This window comes from Anabrus simplex, chromosome 4, assembly GCF_040414725.1.
Source record: "Anabrus simplex isolate iqAnaSimp1 chromosome 4, ASM4041472v1, whole genome shotgun sequence".
NCBI lineage: Eukaryota > Metazoa > Arthropoda > Insecta > Orthoptera > Tettigoniidae > Anabrus > Anabrus simplex.
Window position 1 is genome coordinate 365,796,103 of NC_090268.1, and position 18,079 is coordinate 365,814,181.

General features: G+C 42.0%; 1 protein-coding gene across 2 annotated transcripts in view; it reads right to left on the minus strand.

Annotated features, from left to right (window-relative positions):
- Window positions 1–265: 265 nt before the first annotated feature.
- Window positions 266–18,079, minus strand: part of Ppt2 (palmitoyl-protein thioesterase 2) — a 57,031-nt gene continuing 39,217 nt past the window's right edge. For both annotated transcript variants that reach the window (XM_067146562.2, XM_067146561.2), the window contains one exon: window positions 266–851. In XM_067146562.2, coding sequence (XP_067002663.1) covers window positions 653–851 — 199 coding nt within the window. In that variant the 3' untranslated portion in view covers window positions 266–652. The remainder of the gene's footprint in view (window positions 852–18,079) is intronic.

Below are 18,079 nucleotides of genomic sequence, written 5' to 3' on the forward strand. Positions count from 1 at the left end.
TATTGATCCCAGCCATCAAACCAGTGTCTGTTACAATAAGTTTGAATACACCCTGTATACCACCTGATTTGTCACTTGCTTGTTTCTCTCCACTGCTTTCTGCTGAGTACATACACTCAGCTCTAGAATGTATGAAATCTCTTGGCCAAATTATTTTTTAAAAGATTTTGCAACCGTAAATAGTTATAAATATAATTACAAGGCAAATTTTTCCTACAGTGACTGTAAGGTTAAGGTCTAAGCTACCACTACAAGTAAAAAATGGTACGAAGCAAGAGTCATTATATTTAAACATTTTGATATACATAGACTGATACATAGTAATAGGTACTTAGTAATCTACTTAATCTTATTCCACCTTAGAGAACAGGAAAATGTCTTCTGGCAATGCATATCACAGATGACCTAATATGTTATTAGTTTTATAAGAAATAAAACATATTTCTAAAAAACTTAGCAATAAACATCATTATAATGATAATTTCAAAGAAAAACAAAGCCTAAGTAAACGCAGAGTATGATGAATAAACTCTGTGTTATTTTCTCCTTGTTTAGAGATGTTATGCACCAGCATTAGGTTGAAATGATCACTACAAGACTACAAATTGTACAACAAAATGCGATTAATGAATTAAATTAATGTCACTAAACATTAATCAAGGAAGGGTAAGATGTATTTGTCCAAGACTGTACTATTCTTATGCCAGTCAAAGTGTGAAACTCCACTTAATTCCACTACTGTTAACTTCCCATTCAAGTCCAATGTTTTCAAGCCAATTAGATCGTTCTTATAGAATTCACGTTGTCTCATGTCAATAACTTCTTCTTCTTCATTGTAGTAGCCGAAGTGACTGGAAGAAGGAAAAACAGAGTATTAATTACAAATCACCACAAATTGAACCACTCTCATAAATACCTGATAAACTTATATTCGGGAGATAGTGAGTTCAAACCCCACTGTCGGCAGGCCCGAAGATGGTTTTACCGAGGTTTCCCATTTTCGCATCAGTACCTTAATTAAGACAACGGTCGCTTCCTTTCCACTCCTAGCCCCTTCCTGTCCCATTGTCGCCATAAGACCTATCAGTGTCGGCGCAACGTAAAACATCTTGTTAAATATAAACTTATATTCCAGATTATTTATATAGAAAGATAGAAATATGAATAGCGACACATACTAGAATAAGCACAATGACAGGTCGGGGTGGGCAGAGGAAGAAAACAGAAGTATGAGATAAGTACAAACATGAAATACAAAAGGACAAGGATATTCTCCATACTTTTGTTCATAGCCATCTTCAAATAGATAGGATCTCTCCCCATCAATGCCAATTATTCTACATCCCTTTCGGGTCTGAGGACAAGACCTGTGTTTAAACAGTGCCTGGCACCAGGAACAGTACTCAGAAACAAGCAACTGCTCAGTAGCAATATCATGCCTTCAGAAATACTGACTGAGCAGTGAAGGCTTGCATCTCTAATCACATAAGAGGCGGCCTATTTTGTTTGACTGCCAGACTGAATTGACAACGCCCGCTCTAGACTATGTGAAATAAAAACAACAACAACAATAATAATAATAATGTATGTATGTATGCATGCCAATCCTTATCCTGTTTCTTTACAAGGCTGGGTATGAATCTTTGTAGCAAGTTTTTATGACATCCCCTTCCTGACAACAACTTCATTAGAGGAGTTAATGAGATGAAATGAACAATCTGATATATGATAGTAGGAAGGGAAGTTGAAACCCAGTGCCAGCACATAAGCCTACTCCTGTTGAATAGCACCAAGGGGTCTGTTCAAGGCTTTAACGCCTCCATTTGATGGACAAATCACCATCAACAGTCATATGCCCTCACTCCATATAAACACTACGGAAAGGTTTAGAAATGAATCCAAGCTTTTGGAACACAATCTAATGATTAGAAATTGTATTTCACCACCTCTCCTACCATGCCAGCCAATATTCTGATAGTGGAATCTTTTTTTTTTTTTTTTTTTACTAACAGGAGTCAAACTGGCTGATCATGGTGTCAGATCATATTGCAGACTTGATGTCTTAAAGATCATCACCACCAGAAGGCCTAATAATAATAATAATAATAATAATATCATCATCATTTGATGCCATTTAAGCTGCCTACATGTCAATTTTGACATTCCATTTTATTCTGCCAGATAGCAGAGTAAACCGGATCTCTGTGGTCAAGTTTTAATTGATTTTGTTGGGTAAACACCGAACGTGTCACCACAGATCTTTTACATGCTGACGACATAGGACATAGTTAGCTGCCCTTCAAAAACTATTACCTCTGCCAAGTTTGAACCCATGATCATGGAGTCTAGAAGCCAACACTACAGAGGGAGCTCAAACACTGATACTTGTCAAAATGTAACCACTACGTACTAGCCCAAAAGACAAGATCTTTCTATCAAGTGAATGAATTGTGCCCCATTTACTGCTCTGACAATCTACAGTAGAGGAATAGTTCCTATCTTCGATATACTGATAATGAGCTCCTTGGTAATGCCCGTGTCGATGAATGTGCCTATATTTTCACATCCTGTAGTGTGTTAAAATTTTATAATTTGGGGAGCAGTTACCTGTACCCATTACATTTAAGTTGCATGTGCTCCCTGGGTGGCGCTAAGTGGATGAGAGCAATCAGGTGCTGCCGTACTCCACTCTTGGGCCTCACAGCCGATACACAAAAGGCCACATTTAAGCCTAGTAGTCCTTCTGAGGGTGTAAAATCCCACAAGAACATCTGAACAACAATTAACAGTGTATCAATAGCAAGGGAATCAGCAGAGCTAAAAGGGATTACTCGGCCAAAATGCTGCAGGGTCATCATGTTGATGAGCTGGTATTGCAGGAAACTCTCACAACTTGTAAATATGCAGAGAAACCCTACCTATAATATATTAACAGCTATAAATCATAAACCCTAAATACTGTATTGCCACTAAGAAAGACATTAATTATCTATATATAATGCCTGTAACAGTTAGATCAAACTGTCTTTTTCACAGCAATAGAGGTACAAAATATAACCACCATGAATGCCTACAATCCTCCGATGATAAACTGGTCAATTGCCATCCTGACAGAAAACTCTGTAATCCTTGGCAACTTTACTGCATGGGATTACAACTAAAATGAAGAATATTGTGACAAGCTCTGATGTTTTGTATACCATAGTCTGATGGTATAAACTTCCTAAATTCAGAGACAAGTTATGAATGACTTCCCACACACCAACGCAGGCCTATAATTTACAGATTCCGGTCATCCAGTGCAGACCTAAGCCTCACTGGAACTTTCAGAAAGCTGATGGGTCACACACTAGGAACACAGATATTAACATCAGATGGAATGAAGGACCAAGGACCAAGGGAAAAGTTTTCATTCCCCTTCCCAAAGGGAAGGGGCGGGCCACCTAGAAAGTTACGCCTTCTCTCTGGCCAGGAGATTTGGCGATGTTTGGGGACTTGTTGGAGTTGGAAAAGGAAAAAATACGATGTTGTGTTTATTGGGGATGTTACGGGATTTGGCCTCTTGGCTAAGACAGTGCTGTTCTCTGGTGCTTTATTAATGAGAAGTACATACATGGATTGACATATACAAAGCGTTTTTACAAGATACATAGTGTTTTTATGTGAAGTGCATAGTGTTTTTATAACCAGGTTACATACTGAGTGGGGTTTTGGCTGGGTTGTGATAGGAGATGGAGTGCTAGGATATGGTACAAAGATGAAAAGTTTACTAGGGAGGTAAGCAGAAGGTTTAGGAAGTTAGACGGAGGAGGGGGTGGTGGGCGGTTACTAGGTGGGGGTTTCTAGGTGGTGGTGGTAGATAGTTGTTGGGTGGCAGTGGAGGTAGACGGGAGTGTGGACTTGGTGGTAGAATAGTGGGTGCTGCCCGGGAGCATGTGCGGTGGTGGGGTAAGTTAGGTCGACTGGGGGTTTGGGGAGGGGAGCGGGAAGGTTCAATCTGGTGGTGGCGTCCGTTGAGATGTACTCCATGGTTTATTAATCGCTGGACGTCTTCGGGTGTAGGCAAGTGCAGTCGTACTAGGTACGTTGGGCCGTCATCGTTTCGTATTCGGAAGGCTCTCAGCACCAGGAGTCCTGTTTGCTGGAGCTCTTGGAGTATTGCTGTGACTGGTAGGCTTGGTTCTACTCCACAGGCAACACAGCTGAATGTGTTGTTCTGGCTGGGTGGTGGTGGTGGTGGTGGTGGCAGCCTTGTATTTTGTTCTTCCTGCTGGTCCTGGGCGGGGGGAGGTGGGGGTGGGTATGTCAGAGGAGAGGGGTGGGTTGTTACAGTGATGGTAGTAGGAGCATAGGTGGTGGCTTGAATGGAGGTAATAGTAGTAGTGGTGGTGGTGGTGGTGGTGGTGGTGGTGGTGGTGGTGGTAGCTGTGGTGGTTAGGGAGGTGGAGGGAGGGGGCTGCTGCTGTTGCTGTTCTAACAGCATTTTGGCAATCTGCTTTGCTGACATCTCATCTATTGGGTACTGCAGTCTTCAGAAATAGACACCATTTTCCAGCGCCATCTTGAAGTCTTCTAGTGATGGGTAGAATAGGATGATTTCCCTTAGGGGTACGCCATTTTCTCTTGTTCTGATGGCGGAGTAAACGCCAGTGGGTCGGAGTTCCGTAATTACGCCTTCTACTGGGATTGCAGGGTCAATATCACCGAGGGAGATGGCATACATTGTAGGGGACGCCGACTTCCTCTTGGTGTCAGGCCTATTTGCTTTTTTACCTCGGCTGGGTGTGTAGTTATAGTTGTAGCGCTACCCGGCCGAAAAAAAATATATTTGTGGGTGTTTTGAGGGGTCACAGTCCACTTTTGGAGTTTGGAGAGGGGATCTGGAATGAAACCAGTTCTGAGACCTATGAAGATTGTGTGGCTTAATAAAATCAGCTGCCAAAAGAAGTGTTCCCAGAAACTTACAAAAGGAGCTCATACCAGGCTGGAGTGAGAAGACAAGTCAATTGAGCAGTGAATTTCAGGAAGATGGATATCCTGAGAAAGCCACAGAACTGTTAAAATTCCTAGATAATACTAAAATAGAAAAACAGGCTAAAACTGTCGAAGACAAATTTCACACACTCCAGCCAGAGAGCCTGGTCCTTCATATGCAAGTTGGACTCTTATATCAATACCAATGAGAAAGCACACTCTATCAATGTGGAACTACTGCTATTAACCACCTTCTTTTCATCTACAGAATGGCTAGATAGAAGAAACTGACCAGATAGGTCAGAGCTGAGCTGACAGAGAAAGCGAGAAATCCAACCCCATGCATTTTATTCTCAACCCTTCAATCAGCGTGGAAGAATTACAGACTGGGCCAGATGTACTGCAAAACAGAAAAGCAGCAGGATTTGACGGGATACTCCTTGAACTTCTGAAGAACTGTGGCCCAGCAACCAACTGTTGGCTTGCCTCCTTTTTTTTCACCTCTATCTTGCATTCAGGATGACTGCCTCCTTTGGTCAAAAAGACCAAAATCATTGCTATTTAAAAACCAGCAAAAGATCCAAGTCTACCCCAGAGCTATAGACTACTCTGCATCAACTACAAACTCTTAGAAAGACTAATATTCAACAGAATTGCTCCAGCAATAAATCGCCTTAACCCTGCTGAACAGACTGGATTCCATCCCGAACAATATTTCAGCAACCAGGTACCAGCACTCGTATCTTATCTGGAAAATGGATTCCAATCCACTGTATACAACACTGGACTAAAAGGAAGGAGAGAAAACCCGGCTGACCAAAGCTAGAAAAAAATCAGCACTGGATCTTGAGCACTTTGTGTGTATAAAAGGCAAAGATAGTCAGCAATTACAGGAAAACAGGACATCCTCAAACACTGGCTGTAACACTTTGAAGAGATTTCCAACACTGAGTTCCTGTACCCTCCCATTTCAGAAGATAATCCAACAGCAGGCCCTAACTTATGCATCACGTCAGAGGAAGTCAGCAGCGCCATCAAAAGTACGAAGAACCAAAAAACGTCAGGATCAGATTACCTTCTGGCAGATTTTTGGAAGTTGCATGAATTAAAAGAACCCACAATCAATTGCATGACCAAATTTTTCAATGCCGCAGTAGACTCTGCTTCAAGGGACATCTTGCAAAAGGACTAAATGAAAAGGCTGAAGGAAACACAATAGAAGAAGAGTGGATAGTCATGAAAAATGAAGTCGGTAGGGCTGCTAAAGAAATGTTAGGAAGGAAGAAAAGATCAACTAAGAATCAGTGGATAACTCTGGAGATACTGGACCCGATTGATGAATGACGAAAATACAAGAATGCTAGAGGTCAAGAGGGCAGAAAAGAATACAGGCGATTAAAGAATGAAGTGGATAGAAAGTGCAAGTTAGCTAAGAAAGACTGGCTGAAGGAGAAGTGCAAGGATGTGGAAGGTTGTATGGTCCTAGGAAAGGTAGAAGCTGCATACAGGAAAATCAAGAAAACCTTTGGAGAAAGGAAATCTAGGTGTATGAATATTAAGAGCTCAGATGGAAAGCCACTTCTAGGGAAAGAAGACAAAGCTGAAAGATGACAGGAACATATCCAACAGTTGTATCAAGGTGAAGGTGTAGATAATTTGGTTCTAGAACAGGAAGAGGCTGTTGATGCTAATGAAATGGGAGACCCAGTTGTGAGGTCAGAGTTTGACAGAGCTGTGAGCGACCTAAATAGGAACAAGGCACCTGGAATTGATGACATTCCCTCTGAATTACTGACTGCCTTAGGAGAATCCAGCATGGCAAGTTATTCCATTTAGTGTGTAAGATATATGAGACAGAAGAAGTCCCGTCCAATTTTTGGCACAATGTTGTTATACCTATTCCCAAGAAAGCCGATGCTGACAGGTATGAAAACTATCGCATCATTAGTTTAGTATCCCACCGGGCGAGTTGGCCGTGCGCGTAGAGGCGCGCGGCTGTGAGCTTGCATCCGGGAGATCGTGGGTTCGAGCCCCACTGTCGGGAGCCCTGAAGATGGTTTTCCGTGGTTTCCCATTTTCACACCAGGCAAATGCTGGGGCTGTACCTTAATTAAGGCCACGGCCGCTTCCTTCCAACTCCTAGGCCTTTCCTATCCCATCATCGCCATAAGATCTATCTGTGTCGGTGCGACGTAAAGCAATTAGCAAAAAAAGTTTAGTATCTCATGCCTGCATTATTGTTTACAGAAGAATGGAAAAACAAGTTGAAGCTGAGTTGGGAGAAGATCAATTTGGCTTCAGAAGAAATGTAGGAACACGTGAAGCAATCCTGACTTTACGTCTGATCTTAGAGGATCGAATCAAGGAGGCCAAGCCCACGTACATAGCATTCGTAGATCTAGAAAAGGCATTCGATAATGTTGATTGGACCAAGCTATTTAAGATTCTGAAGGTGATTGGAATCAGATACCGAGGACGAAGAATTAACTACAATCTGTATAAAAATCAGTCTGCATTGATAAGAATCGAGGGCTTTGAAAAAGAAGCAGCAATCCAGAAAGGAGTGAGGCAAGACTGCAGTTTGTCTCCCCTCCTTTTCAGTGTTTACATAGAACAGGCAGTAAAGGAAATCAGCGAGGAATTTGGAAAGGGAATCACAGTCCAAAGGGAGGAAATCAAAACCTTGAGATTTGCCGATAATATTGTTATTTTATCTGAGACTGCAGAAGATCTCTGCATTTTATGTCCTCCTCACTTCTGCCATCGTTAGTTATTTTACTCCCCAAGTAACAATATTCATCTACTTCCTTTAAGACTTCATTTCCCAATTTAATATTTCTTGCATCACCTGCCTTCGTTCGACTACACTCCATTACTTTTGTTTTGGACTTCATCCATACCATTCAGCAGCTTCTCGAGATCTTCTGCAGTCTCAGATAAAATAACAATATTATCGGCAAATCTCAAGGTTTTGATTTCCTCTCTTTGGACTGTGATTCCCTTTCCAAATTCCTCGCTGATTTCCTTTACTGCCTGTTCTATGTAAACACTGAAAAGGAGGGGAGACAAACTGCAGTCTTGCCTCACTCCTTTCTGGATTGCTGCTTCTTTTTCAAAGCCCTCGATTCTTATCAATGCAGACTGATTTTTATACAGATTGTAGATAATTCTTCCTCCTCGGTATCTGATCCCAATCACCTTCAGAATCTTAAATAGCTTGGTCCAATCAACATTATCGAATGCCTTTTCTAGATCTACGATTGCCATGTACGTGGGCTTGTCCTCCTTGATTCGATCCTCTCAGATCAGACGTAAAGTCAGGATTGCTTCACGTGTTCCTACATTTCTTCTGAAGCCAAATTGATCTTCTCCCAACTCAGCTTCAACTTGTTTTTCCATTCTTCTGTAAACAATAATGCAGGCATGAGATACTAAACTTTTTTTGCTAATTGCTTTACGTCGCACCGACACAGATAGATCTTACGGCGATGATGGGATAGGAAAGGCCTAGGAGTTGGAAGGAAGCGGCCGTGGCCTTAATTAAGGTACAGCCCCAGCATTTGCCTGGTGTGAAAATGGGAAACCACGGAAAACCATCTTCAGGGCTCCCGACAGTGGGGCTCGAACCCACGATCTCCCGGATGCAAGCTCACAGCCGCGCGCCTCTACGCGCACGGCCAACTCGCCCGGTGGGATACTAAACTAATGATGCGATAGTTTTCATACCTGTCAGCATCGGCTTTCTTGGGAATAGGTATAACAACATTGTGCCAAAAATTGGACGGGACTTCTTCTGTCTCATATATCTTACACACTAAATGGAATAACTTGCCATGCTGGATTCTCCTAAGGCAGTCAATAATTCAGAGGGAATGTCATCAATTCCAGGTGCCTTGTTCCTATTTAGGTCGCTCACAGCTCTGTCAAACTCTGACCTCACAACTGGGTCTCCCATTTCATTAGCATCAACAGCCTCTTCCTGTTCTAGAACCAAATTATCTACACCTTCACCTTGATACAACTGTTGGATATGTTCCTGTCATCTTTCAGCTTTGTCTTCTTTCCCTAGAAGTGGCTTTCCATCTGAGCTCTTAATATTCATACACCTAGATTTCCTTTCTCCAAAAGTTTTCTTGATTTTCCTGTATGCAGCTTCTACCTTTCCTAGGACCATACAACCTTCCACATCCTTGCACTTCTCCTTCAGCCAGTCTTCCTTAGCTAACTTGCACTTTCTATCCACTTCATTCTTTAATTGCCTGTATTCTTTTCTGCCCTCTTCACCTCTAGCATTCTTGTATTTTCGTCATTCATCAATCAGCTCCAGTATCTCCAGAGTTATCCACTGATTCTTAGTTGATCTTTTCTTCCTTCCTAACATTTCTTTAGCAGCCCTACCGACTTCATTTTTCATGACTATCCACTCTTCTTCTATTGTGTTTCCTTCAGCCTTTTCATTTAGTCCTTTTGCAAGATGTCCCTTGAAGCAATCCTTCACACTCTTTTCTTTCAAATTGTCGAGATCCCATTTTTTGCATTCTTTCCTTTCTTCAATTTCTTCAGCTTCAGATGGCATTTCATGACCAACAAGTTGTGGTCAGAGTCCACGTCTGATCCTGGGAAAGTTTTGCAATCCAACACCTGGTTTCTGAATCTCTGCCTAATCATAATGAAGTCTATTTGATACCTTCCAGTGTCTCCAGGTCTCATCCACATATACAGCCATCGTTTGTGGTGTTTGAACCAAGAATTGGCAAGGAAAAAATTATGATCAGTGCAGAATTCAATCAGCCGACTTCCTCTTTCATTCCTTTGTCCCAATCTGAATTCTCCTACTGTATTACCTTCTCTTCCTTGGCCTATCACTGCATTCCAGTCTCCCATCATAATTAGATGCTCGTCACCTTTTACATATTGTATTAAATCTTCTATCTCTTCATATGTTCTTTCGATTTCCTCATCATCCGCTGAGCTAGTAGGCATATAGACCTGCAGTATTGTGATGGGCATTGGTTTGGTGTCTATATCTCGACAACAATAATTATTTCGCTATGCTGGTCATAGTAGCTTACCTTGTGCCCTATTTTCTTATTCATTATTAAACCAACTCCTGCATTTCCCCTGTTTGATTTTGTGTTGATAATTCGGTAGTCGCCAGACCAAAAATCCTGTTCTTCTTGCCAACGTACTTCACTTATACCAACTAAATCTAACTTTAGTCTATCCATCTCCCTTTTCAGATTCTCTAATCTACCACAACGATTCAAACTTCTAACATTCCACACTCCGACTCACAGAATATCAGTATCCATCTTCCTGATGATCGCCCCCTCTCGTGTAGTCCTCACCTGGAGATCCGAATGGGGGCCTAGTTTACCTCCAGAATATTTTACCCGGGAGGAAGCCATCATCAGTACATCATTCATACAGAGAGAACTGCATGTCCTTGGGAGTTAGTTACGGCTGTAGTTTTCTGTTGCTTTCAGCCGTGTAGCAGTATCAACACAGCTAAGACATGCTGAGTATTATTACAAGGCCATATCAGTCAATCATCCAGACTGCCACCCTCGCAACTTCTGAAAGGCTGCTACCCCCCTTTTGATGAACCATTCCGTAGTCTGGTCTCTCAACAGATACCCATTCGATATGGCTGCACCTGCGGCTCGGCTATCTGCTTCATTGGGACACGCAAGCCTCCCCACCGTGGCAAGGTCACATGGTTTGCAATGACATTTTATTGTGATTGAATCACATGTTACACTACTCTTTTGTCGGAAATCACCGGAACAAATTGAGCTGCTTTTCTTTGGATATTTTCCAGTTCTTGAATCAAGTAATCGTGATGAGGGTCCCATACACTGGAACCATACTCTAGTTGGGGTCCTACCAGACACTTATATGCTCTCTCCTTTACATCTTTACTACAACCCCTAAACACCCTCATAACTATGTGCAGAGATCTGCACCCTTTATTTACAATCCCATTTATGTGATTACCCCAATGAAGATCTTTCCTTATATTAACACTTAGATAATTACAGTGATCCCCATAAGGAACTTTCACCCCATTAACACAGCAATTAAAACTGACAGGACTTTTCCTATTTGTGAAACTCACAACCTGACTTTTAACCCCGTTTATCTTCATACCATTGCCTGCCGTCCATTTTACAACATTTTCCAGGTCATTTTGCGGTTACTCACAATCTTGTAATTTATTTATTACTCTATATAGAATAACAACATCTGCAAAAAGCCTCATCTCCGATTCGACTTCTTCGCTCATTTAATTTATATATATATATATATATATATATATATATATATATGAAAACATAAAGGTCCCTTATCAGTGCTACTGCGCACACGTGGCTAGCGGGGTATATAAGAGTGAGCAAGCTGCTGCTTGCTCATTCTGAGCGGAGCAATGCCACGTTATAGACGTGTATGTTATCCATGTATAGGTCTCCTCGACCTATAGTTAAGAAAAGTGTAATTCATATTGATAGTTATGCTAATGGTGATGGCTATCATGCATTCTTGTTGTATAAGCCAGAAGAATAAGGCACCCGTCTATAATAAAACCATGACGGGTGCCGCTGTAAAACTTGCCGGCGAGTTTCTAACCATGACGGGTGCCGCTGTAAAACTTGCCGGCGAGTTTCTAAGTCCCTTATCAGTGCTACTGCGCATGCGTGGCTAGGGGGGTATATAAGCGCAAGCAAGCTGCTGCTTGCTCATTCTGAGCGGAGCAATGCCACGTTACAGACATGTACGTTATCCTATGTATAGGTCTCCTCGACCTGTAGTTAAGAAAAGTGTAATTCATATTTATATTTGAGGAATTCCCCTCTTAAATATTACAGGGTCAGATAGAGTTTTGCCTACTGTAATTCTCTGAGATCTATTTTCTAGAAATATAGCAACCCATTCAGTCACTCTTTTGTCTAGTCCAATTGCACTCATTTTTGCCACTAGTTTCCCATGATCCACCCTATCAAATGCTTTAGACAGGTCAATTGCGATACAGTCCATCTGACCTCCTGAATTCAAGATATCTGCTATATCTTGCTGGAATCCTACAAGATGAGCTTCAGTGGATAATAACTTTTCCTAAACCCGAACTGCCTTCTATTGAACCAGTTATTAATTTCACAAACATGTCTAATATAATCAGAAAGAATGCCTTCCCAAAGCTTACATGCAATGCATGTCAAACTAACTGGTCAGTAATTTTCAGCTTTATGTCTATCACCCTTTCCTTTATACACAGGGGCTACTATAGTAACTCTCCATTAATTCGGTACAACTCCTTCATGCAAATAATAATCAAAGAAGTACTTCAGATATGGTACTATATCCCAACCCATTGTCTTTGGTTTATCCCCAGAAATCTTATCAATTCCAGCTGCTTTTCCAGTTTTCAACTTTTGTCACCATCACCATCATCATCATTTCCCAACTCCAGTTTCCTAGGTGTGGTGTACAAGCGCTCGCCATCTCCTTCTGTCTTCATAGATCTTCTGTTCCAGTACATCCTCCCATTTGTGTCCTCTCTCCTACACATCTGATCTTACAGTCTCTATCCAGCGTTTTCTTGGTCTTCCCTGTGGTCTTCTTCCTATGAGTTAAGGTCAAAATTCTCATTATGTGCCCATACCACTGAAGTCTGTGTTTCTTTATGGTAATAGGAACGTCGATACCAGCTACTTTCCTATTCACTTCATTTCTGATCTTGTCCTTTCTGGTAGTTTGGTTCAGGGTTCTAATAAATCTCATTTTAGTTGCTTGGATTCTACTGAAGTCTTTGTTTGGTAGGGTACATATCTCTAAACTGTACGTGAGAACTGGTACAAAGTAAGTGTGGTACATGATTGTTTTTGCTTTTTGTGCTATTTTGCAGTCCCAGAGAAGATTTCTGACTCGACTGTAGAAGTTTGATGTTTTCTGTGTCCTGCTGAGTATTTCCTGCCTAACAGTGTTGTCTTTCGAGATTGTGCTTCTGAGGTACTTGAAGTGGGAAGCTGATTCGATTTTTACTCCTTCCAGAAATATATTTCAGCTTGTTCATTCCCTATTGAGGGTCATTTCCACTGTCTTTCTTTTGCTCATCCTCAGTGCAAAATTTTTGAATGTATTGTTCCATTTGTTAAGTTTCTTCTGAACTTCAGCTTCTGTCTCTTCCCATAAAAGCACATCAGCAAATACCAGGGCGTTTGGTTCACTGCCCATTTTCTTGATAGATTTTATGAACTTGTCCAATACTGTTATGAACAGGAGTGGTGATAGGGCACTTCCTTGCTGGACACCTCTCTTTGTTTCAAACCATTCTGATCGTCCGTTGTCTATCTGGATACAGCTGTAGCACTTCTGGTATAGCATCCTGACTTTGTCAATTAAGTACTTTGGCACATTTAGGACATCCAGACATTCCCATATCTTGTTTTGAGGAACACTATCATATGCTTTTTCAATGTCCACAAATACAATCACAAGATTTCTTCCGTACTTTTCTGTAAGCATTTTTTCTGCAAAGATAAGATCCACAGTACTTTGACCTTTCCTGAACCCGTGTTGTTCTCTCTCAAGCAAAGGTTCCACTACCTTCCTAAGTCTCACTTCTATGATCTTCTCCAGCAGCTTCAGTGTGTGTGACAACAGCGTGATGCCTCTGTAATTTACACATTTCTATCGGTTGCCCTTTTTGACTCCTTTACTCCAATCTTCTGGGATTTTGTTAATCACTGATAACACTCTATATAGCCAATTCAAGCCTGGTATTCCAGCTGCCTTTCTCGTGTCTGAGTTGAGAACATCAAAGCCTGCGGACTTCCCATTTCGCATGCTCTTTAGTGCTGTTTCTACCTCAAGCCATGTTAATGGGTATTTATTTTTTTTGGCCTCACCTATACTACAGTCATTGGTGGTGGTGTTGCCCCCACCTCCATTTAACAGCACACTGAAGTAATGGTTCGCGGTGTGGGTTACTATAGTCACATCCTAGTTCGTGAACCATGGGCAACGGCTGAGTGGCCTAGTAAGTGGTCCTGAGAGTTGGGATACCAGGTGCTATGGAATGGGAGTGAGCATCCCGGACATATTCTGAGTCACAGCCCTTGTGCTCAGGCGGCTAGGACTATACAATCCACCGGTGGTCCATAACCCATTAGAGGAGAGATCCTCACTTGGACTATGTGTAAGTAAGGTAGCATCCTGCTTCATGAATTTACCAAGCTCAGAACATTTTAAGCAAGCATCGGAACTATGGGAGTAATGGAGTCCCACTCCCATTTGACGGGAGGGACTCCTTGTCAACAACTTGGAAAACGAAATGGAATTTAATGGGACTTATGGAAGAAAGAAAGTAGAACTAGCTGAGACAGCAAAGAGGATGCATCTGGATGTGCTAGGAGTAAGTGATGTTTCGGGTAAGGGGAGATAACGAGGAAGAGATAGGAGATTATAAAGTGTACTTGACGGTTGTTAGAAAGGGAAGGGTAGAGTATGGGGTAGGGCTGTTTATCACGAATACCATTGCACGCAACATAGTTTCTGTTAGTCACGTAAATGAGCGAATGATGTGGGTAGATTTGGCAGTTGGAGGAATTAGGACGAGAATTGTCTCAGTGTATTCACCATGTGAGGCTGCAGAGGAGGATGAAGTTGACAAGTTTTAAGAAGCATTGAGTGACATCGTGGTCAGGGTCAATAGCAAGGATGGAATAATGCTAATGGGCGATTTCAATGTGAGAGTTGGAAATAGAACTGAAGGATACGAAAGGTGATTGGTAAATGTGGGGAAGATATGGAAGCCAATGGGAATGGGAAGCGTTTGCTGGACTTCTGTGCTAGTGTGGGTTTAGCTGTTACGAATACATTCTTCAAACATTAAGCTATTCACCGCTACACATGGGAAGCTAGGGGAACCAGATCAATAATAGACTACATGTTAACCGATTTCGAATTCAGGAAATCTGTTAGGAATGTACAAGTTTTCCAGGGATTTTTCCGAGACTGACAGGGATTTGTACGTAGATGAAAGAAACAGAGCGAAACAAATAGTTGTTGAATCCAAAGATAAGTCGTGGAAAGATTTTGGTAGTAATCTGGAAAGGCTAGGTCAAGCAGCAGGGAAACCTTTCTGGAAAGTAATAAATAATCTTAGGAAGGGAGGGAAAAAGGAAATGAAGTGTTTCGAGTAATTCAGGTGAACTCGAAATAGATCCCAGGGAATCACTGGAGAGGTGGAGGGAATATTTTGAACATCATCTCAACAAAAAAGGAAAACTTCCTGGTGGTGTAAACAGCCAAGCTCATGGGGAGGAGGAAAATGATGTCGGTGAAATTACACTTGAGGAAGTGGAAAGGATAGTAAATAAACTCCATTGTCATAAAGCAGCAGGAATAGATGAAATTAGACCTGAAATAGTGAAGTATAGTGGGAAGGCAGGGATGAAATGGCTTCATAGAGTAGTAAGATTAGCATGGAGTGTTGGTAAGGTACCTTCAAATTGGACAAAAGCAGTAATTGCACCTAACTATAAGCAAGGGAACAGGAAGGATTGCAAAAACTATAGAGGTATCTCATTGATTAGTATACCAGGCAAAGTATTCTCTGGCATCTTGGAAGGGAGGGTGCAATCTGTAGTTGAGAGCGAGTTGGATGAAAACCATTGTGGTTTCAGACCATAGAGGAGGATGTCAGGATCAGATTTTCAGTATGAGCAAGGTAACTGAAAAATGCTATGAGAGGAATAGGCAGTTGTGTTCATGTTTCATAGATATAGAGAAAGCATATGACAGGTTACCGAGGGAAAAGATGTTCGCCATACTGGGGAACTATGGAATTAAAGGTAGATTATTAAAATCTTCAAAGGCATTTATGTTGACAATTGGGCTTCAGTGAGAATTGATGGTAGAATGAGTTCTTGTTTCAGGGTACTTATAGGGGTTAGACAAGGCTGTAATCTTTCAACTTTGCTATTTGTAGTTTACATGGATCATCTGCTGAAAGGTATGAAATGGCAGGGAGGGATTCAGTTAGGTGGAAATGTAGTAAGCAGTCTGACCTATGCTGACGACTTGGTCTTAATGGCAGATTGTGCCAAAAACCCACAGTCTAATATCTTGGAACTTGAAAATATGATGATGATGCTTGTCGTTTTAAGGGACCTAACATCTAGGTCATCGGCCCCTCATGGTACAAAATGAAATGACAAAACAAAAGTTTTAAATCATCCACTGACCAAAAGAAAAAAAAAAAAGGTGACATGAAGAATGAATGGATGGACACGAACCCAAAACAATCGGTGGATTCTACCCAAAAACTACCAGAAGGAAACAGCGTTACCGACCAGGGGACCATTCTAAGGTACAATCCTGATGATGATGACGCTTGTTTTCTAAAGGGGTCCAAATTCCAGGTCAACAGCCCCTCATAATGATACATGTAACTAGTAAAGTAGAACCATGGTATTTGTCATGTTGGGGTACTAATCAAAAGTAGCGAAGACTCATGGTGTTCCACACATGATGGTACTACTCACAGGTATTGTACGTCGTACAGGTAACCCAGACCTATGGTGTTTCTCACACAATGGCGCCACTCATAGCCAACATAAACCGATGAGGTTCCTCACCTAGGTGTACTAGTCACGGGTGCCGGTAATCCCAGGGTGTTCCTCACATAGTGGTTACTAATCACAGGCAACGCAGACCCACGGTGTCGCTCATATAGTGGTACAACCCACAGGCAACGCCCAGACTCGCGGTGTTGCTCACAAGGGTACTGGAAACCCACAGGCAAACCAACTCTGCTTATACTAATCATAAACCTATTTCGTACCTAATATAGTGGTACTACTCGCAAGTACAGGCAACCCATGGTGTTCCCCGCGTGATGGTACGAATCAAAAGAAGTTTCATGGTTCTAATTCAATCATCCTTTAGTCACCCCTCACGACAGGCAGGGTGTATTTTTCGTCTGCGTCCCCCACCCACAGGGCGTAGAGAGAGAGAGAAAAGAGAACAAGAAAGAAGGGATCCGTCACTTCGAAAAATGAAGTAACGGACGATGAAAGGCTAGGGCCAAGAAGGGTGTGAAAAAGAAAGACTCCCTAGGCCTCGAATGCTCTAATATCATCGGGGTCGGAAAAGAGCAATAGTTGACCGAGGGAGGTCAGACAGGATAGACAAAAGTTAGGAGCCTGGCACAAGTAAGTGGAAGCAATGCCAAGACTCAACTAAGGGCCCCGTGGTCACCAATCCACACTCTTAAGTTGAGAGCCCCTTGGGCCCCTTGTAGTCGCCTCTTATGACAGGCAAGGGATACCGTGGGTGTATTCTACATGTGCATCCCCTACCTGCAGGGGTAGTGTGTTTGGTCCACGAGAGGTATTTTATTTCCCTCAAGTCCACCAGCAAGCCGGTTAGGACCCCCCTATCCGCCACGTGGAAGTAACACCTCTCCCCCTGCTATGCCAGCGTAGTAGGTTTGTGAGAACTTGAAAATAGGTGCAATGAGTATGGTATGAAAGTTAGCCTTTCAAAGACTAAATTGATGTCAATAGGTAAGAAATTCAACAGAAATGAATGTCAGATTGGTGATACAAAGCTGGAACAGGTAGATAATTTCAAGTATTTAGGTTGTGTGTTCTCCCAGGATGGTAATATAGTGAGATTGAATCAAGGTGTAGTAAAGCTAATGCAGTAAGCTCGCAGTTGCGATCAACAGTATTCTGCAAGAAGGAAGTCAGTTCCCAGATAAAACCATCTTTACATCGGTCTTTTTTCAGACCAACTTTACTTTATGGGAGCGAAATCTGGGTGGACTCAGGATAACTTATTCATAAGTTAGAAGTAACAGACATGAATGTAGCGAGAATGATTGCTGGTACAAGCAAGTGGGAACAATGGCAGGAGGATACTCAGAATGAGGAGATAAAGGCTAATTTACGAATGAACTCGATGGATGAAGCTGTACGCATAAACTGGCTTCAGTGGTGGGGTCATGTGATGCGAATGGAGGAGGATAGGTTACCTAGGAGAATAATGGACTCTGTTATGGACGGTAAGAGAAAGAGGGGGAGATCAAGACGACGATGGT